Source organism: Lynx canadensis, chromosome B3, assembly GCF_007474595.2.
Source record: "Lynx canadensis isolate LIC74 chromosome B3, mLynCan4.pri.v2, whole genome shotgun sequence".
Taxonomy (NCBI): Eukaryota; Metazoa; Chordata; class Mammalia; order Carnivora; family Felidae; genus Lynx; species Lynx canadensis.
In genome coordinates, this window is record NC_044308.2 from 39,275,663 (window position 1) to 39,281,578 (window position 5,916).

A 5,916-nucleotide genomic window follows, 5' to 3' on the forward strand; every position below is an offset into this window, starting at 1 on the left:
CTAAATGCCCTCATTTCTTTATGAATTTTTACAGATGCATTTGATAAAGAATACAAGATGGCATACGATCGCCTCACACCTAGTCAAGTCAAGAGTACACACAACTGTGATCGACCACCAAGTACAGGGGTGATGGAATGTCGAAAAACCTTTGGAGAACCTTATCTTTAAGATATGCACGTGCGTGTATACTTTCAATATGTATTGTATAGTCAGTGTATAAAATAATATTTGGAGATTCTAAACTCTTTCTCTTCGATTTTTGAAAATGCATTTGTAAATGGTTCAGAAAGCCCAGATAGCTCATGTACAGAATGTTCTAAGAAGAGAAGAGTGACAAGTGAAGAGAGAGCCATTTTGTTTCTCATCTCTTTGGTTTTTTTTTTTTCTTTACTTCTCCTGTAACCAGTAATTAAGTATTTTTGTGACAAGGAAATCCCTAGACAAAATTACTTCTCAAAATAAGACACCTGTTTTGTGGTTTCTCTTGGAAGAAACATGTTGAAAAAATCATGTATGGAACTTAACCAAATGTAAGATCAAAGTATTTCCTGTTTTCATAGACTATTCAAATGTTTTGACCATGAAGTTGTATTATACATATTTTAAATTGTTTATAGTAAGTTGATATTTTTTTAATTTTTAAACTTAATATAGCAAACAAAATGAACTGAAACTTACGAAGCAAGCAATTAAGTGCTTATTTTCTTTGTCTGCTGCTATTTGAAGTAATTAGTACAGCTGCAGATCTCTATATGTATAGCTATCTATATCTATCTATCTATCTATATCTATATATATATATATATATATATATATATTTTATTACTTGGGAGAATGATTCAAAACTGTCAGCGCTAGTGTCAGTGTTGTGCTAGGATTGCATGTTAGTACCGCTAAGCCTGACTGCAGCGAGTGGATGAAAGCCAGGGTGCGCACTGCCCAGACTGACTCATTGAGCCTTGTCGAAGGAGAGCCGGGGAGGTTCCAAGTCTGCTTCTGCAAAATCAGGTTCAGTATACCATGACTGAAAATGTTCTCTATTGCTAACAGATACAGACAGTACACAGGGATAGCTTACAAAGCCAAAAATCAATTTAGATTTTAATATTCTATACGAACACTTGTGTTGGGAAATATGTCAGACAACTTATTCCAGATTTTACCCTTATTTTAATATCTAAAATGTGGCATATGATGCAGATTGTATCATATTTATCTGGAATATGACCTATTGGAGTATTCTGTTCATATTATATATATATATATAAATAAATATTCAAGATATTTTTTCAAAAATAGAAAAATAATAACTCTCTAAAAGTACAGCCAGATAGAATTTCCCATATTGAGGAACTTGGCTTTTTCAATAAGCCTTCAGAATCTGAAGTTTATGGAATCTAAAATCCAGAAATATCCAGAAATCAGACAATAAATTGAACGTTTAAACACCATGGGTATTAGAAAGACTCTTAAAAAGTATTTTTAGTCCCATTATTTCAAATATCGCTTTCTTTGGTAATTTCTGATAAAAAGTATTCTTTGGCTATTAGAGTTATTTATAGATTTCCAGTATGTGTGTGTGCGTGGTTGCACACATTGTCATGAAGGAAAGAATTCTCTAGACAGTTTCATCGGAGAAAAATGTGGATGGTTCCAAATCTGGTGTGTAAGCCAGTAGAGCCCAGGACACTTGTCCTGGGGATATCTGAGACTTAGAATCAGTTTAGCTGCGCAAAAACTACCTTGTGAGTTCACACCATTAGTGAATAGCATCAAGCTGAAACATTTCACAGCTTTCTACCCTGGGAAGTAATGGGGAGAGTTTAAAAAATGTGAAATTTTAGTTCGAATTAGTTTGGGACTGACCTTGCTTACTTGAAAAACCTGGTGCTATGCACATTTATATGCCTTTCCTTTGTAAATACAACTCCAGTCTCCTTCACTCTTCGTATCCGAGTTTCACATCCTAAAGGAGTCTTTTGTTCCCTACATCGCTTGATAATTGTCAACCGAGAGAAACATTTGATAGGTGAGTCTTTTGGCATTGGCAGCAAATATCCCTCCAAATAGGGTTCTGGGGTTCTATTCTGTTTTTCTGTCCTGGGGTTTTGTTTCCCTTATAAGAACAGCTTTCGCTGTTGTTTAACTTGTCTTTGACACAAACTATATGTAAGAATTATAGTTTATTGATTTCGAGTACCTAACCAGAAAAAAAATGAGGTAAAGCCCATTCATTATGGTTCAAACTCATATGGGGAAAGGTGAGTATAGTTTTTATCTCCTCCCATACACACAGAGTTTTTGTTCTGTGTTTCATTGGGTTTTATTTCCTCTACTTTTAATTCCCAGGGAATATTATTTGTGCAAATTTAGTCTTTAAAAATAAAACCAAAAACATGAGTAGAAAGTAGTAAACCCTGCTCAAAAGAAAATTAAAATCTAGATCATCCTTGAAAATAACTCTATACAAACTTCTCTTCAATTTTCTCTCTGTTGAAGATACATTTTGAAGAATCATGGCCAACCAATCTTGTTGGAGAGAAATACACTTTTGCTACATTATCTGTCTCTTGTTTTCTTACTCTTAGTTTTGTTTATATGTTTAATAGTTGAAAATAAACCCTGCTGTGTCCTGGTATGACTTGTTCCTACTTCCTCTCACGGTGTTAATGTCATACATTTGTATTTTGTATCTTATTTCAGTATTCCGCTTTTTCTTCCTACTGTCAGATGGGGAATTATGCAGCCTGTTCATATTCTGATTTTTGTCTTTTCTCCCCCTGATTTTTTTTGGGGGCAGGGGGACGGCATGAGGTTGTGATAAATCCCTAAAACTACCAGCTTATTTTGTTTTAAGGTTTTCTAAGATGTTTATACATTTTTGTATATAGAGAAATGGCCCCTGAAAATGTTGGTTCAGCATTTTTAGTGATAAATACTTATTTTATTTTATGCTGGTCATTACCATGATGCTTATTGAAACTAGCAAGTGTTAGCCTGCTGTATAGAGAAGCTGTTACAGTGTATTTCTAAATACGTTTTAAGTATATGGTTAGAAAATACCCGTTTGTATGGTAATGTGAGGTAGCCCAGTTTTAGTTTTATTTTTCCCACTAGAACTTGAAAGCTGCTATTGGGCACTTTATTTCAGAGCAGAAAGGGAAAGAACAGGCTGCCTCTTTAAGAGGGCCCTTGGCCCCTTTGTGTGGTAGAGTTGGTGTGCTTCGTCTTTCCTGTTTGGATACAAGACCAAGTTTTATTTCAGAACTGAACCACTAGCAGTTGCATACCAGTTTACCTTAATATTCTCAGGCTTATTATCTTCTTATCCCTTCACACTAGCCTCTTCCTCTGGCCTCAAAGCAAGTGCATTTGCTGGCTTAATTATTGTCGTTTACAAAATGAGCAGTGCACAAATTAGTATAGGAGTTTGTCTCTCACTCAGGTGTGTGTGCATGTGCTTATCCTCTGAGATGGTAGCAGACCCTCCTGATGAAGTCTTTGCGGCCTTCCCACGGTTGCTGTCGTTTGCATGGCTCCCTCCTTTTGTCTGTAAAGCTTTTTTTCAAACATTGTGCTGTGATAGAGCCACTGGAGCAACTGACAGAATTTTCTGTAAATGAAATTCTCCAGGCTTTGCCTGCTCATCACAGTGAAGACCTAAAGCTTGCCTTTGGTTGCGAAGGCAACCATGTTGTCTTAGGCCAGGGTGGCCTGCTTGGCTCCAGTACCCCCCACTCCCCACCCACACCGGGCAAAGACAGCCGTGATCATGAGCCCTCTCTGCACCTTCCACAGTGACCAGTCCCAAAACACATCGCAGGTGGCACCTATGGAGGGACCCTCCCACAAAAAAAGGAATCAGATCCCCAGGGTATTCTTTGGCACGGAAGGCCAGCCAGTTCTTCAAATGTATCTACCAGGCTGTGCCCTACACACTAAATTCCAGTTCCTGACCTCTTTGGTATCAGTCTTTAAAGAAATGATCATTATGATATAGACAACGGTGTCCTAAAGGGCCAAGCCTATAATTTGATGAAAACATTTTCAGATCTATTGATGAAAGTAACCATTTAACCATGTATAGTAACCATTTAAACATAACACCATTTTTCAAAAATTTGGAAGGAATCTTTTCTTAGTACTATATAGAAACTTAACCCATTAAATTAGGAAGACCCTCACATTTTTAGAAATTTGACCCAAACCCATTACCAGGGTCAACAAGGAAATGGAACCTCCAGAGGGAGGGAGCAGTCATCTCTGCAGCCACTGTCTTCCAGCTGAGATGCCCAGCTGGGACACTTCAGACTTCCTGGGCTGAATGAGTGATCTAGTATGTGTCCCTTGTAATTCAGTAGATCATTTTGCCTACCAAATGAGAGGGCCGTGTCACCATTATCTTGACATTTTAAGATGACTCTTTATCCTACAACAGCATAATTCTAATAAACTATAGGCTTATAAATATGACAAAAATTTTAATTTCCAAGCATAACAAATTGATCTTATAAAAGTTACATAAGTTTTCCATCTCCCTGAAATCTCCTTTCTCCTGCCCACCCCAGTGACTTCTTACTCATCCATCAAGACCCAGCTTTCATTTTACTTGACCCTTTCTGTCATAGTGTGAAGTGATCAGATCATCCCTTCTAAGCAAAGAGAAATGCCAAAAATCCAGCAAGCTAATCAGAAAAAGAATGTTAGATCATTAGAGTTGACTCTAATCATGAAATGACTGTCCAACACTTTTTCATGACAAAATGTTCCACTGTCCATCACTCCTTATCTGGGGAAGGCATCAGATCCCAGACTCTCAGGTGATGCCCCTGAAGCTAGCTGGAATTAGACACAGATGCCCAGAGTTTGGGCATTGGGGTCACCCTTCTGTAGGCATTGTTCTCTCCTGTTCCTAGGCCATGGCATATGGAGACTGGGCAAATGCAGCAGCAACAGCCATGAGGATAAGTAAGAAAATGGAATGTGAACATGATTCCATATTCTTCTTCTTGAGCATTCTGACCCAGTGACCTAAAGATACAGATGAACTCATCCATGTTCGTAAAATAAAATACCATGGGGACTCACAATTTATTGAAATTTAATAAAAGTCATTTCCAAAGAATGTGAATCCTGGGGTAGTGAGGCCATTAATTAATCAGCCCACCTTAAGAGATGGATTATGGACTAAAGTATTTTCAGTACAGCCCTTCTACACCAAAATGTTTGATTTTTTTTTTTCCACATCACATCTGTCCTGTTATATTCCAGTCTGAATCCTCGCACGTTTGTAATTAAAGCCATATTTGCCATCATAATCTATAGTCACCTGAGCTCCTTTTGCTCTGAAACCAGGAACACGGAACTGCTTCATTTCTAATGGTCCCCTAACTGAGTGCTAGTAAAAGCAGCAAGCAGTGGTGTTTAACATACAAGCACTTCGAATTGCACAAGCACTGCTTCAATAACCACACAATTTTTAAAAACACAAAAGTCCTTTACACTAGCTATTAGAAGTAGTAATACTCTTTTTCTCACTGTGTTGTCGTTATGTTAAGCATTTTTGGAATTTCTCCTTTGTAATTGCCTTAAGAGCCACATGTAAGCCACACGGGAAATCAATCTGGCTTTATCATCCAATGTAGGTTGGCATACAGAAGTAGCATTACCCCACAAGATCTCTTACTTTATATAGCAGACTTGGCCCTACTGATTTTGGACTCTTTTTAAAATCACTCCCCTGGGGCGCCTGGGTGGCTCAGTTGGTTGAGCGTCCAACTTCGGCTCAGGTCACGATCTCACAGTTTGTGGGTTCGAGCCCCGCTTCGGGCTCTGTGCTGATGGCTCGGAGCCTGGAGCCTGCTTCGGATTCTGTGTCTCCCTCTCTCTCTGCCCCTCCCCTGCTCGTGCTCT

The 5,916-nt window shown here is 38.3% G+C and overlaps 1 protein-coding gene across 7 annotated transcripts in view; it reads left to right on the forward strand.

The window, feature by feature from the left end:
* The window catches only part of DENND4A (DENN domain containing 4A), a 130,922-nt gene extending 129,277 nt beyond the window's left edge, over positions 1-1,645 (forward strand). For all 7 annotated transcript variants that reach the window (XM_030317893.1, XM_030317897.1, XM_030317894.1 and 4 more), the window contains one exon: positions 35-1,645. In XM_030317893.1, the coding sequence (XP_030173753.1) occupies positions 35-171 (137 nt within the window). In that variant the 3' untranslated portion in view covers positions 172-1,645. The remainder of the gene's footprint in view (positions 1-34) is intronic.
* The last annotated feature ends 4,271 nt before the right edge of the window (positions 1,646-5,916 follow it).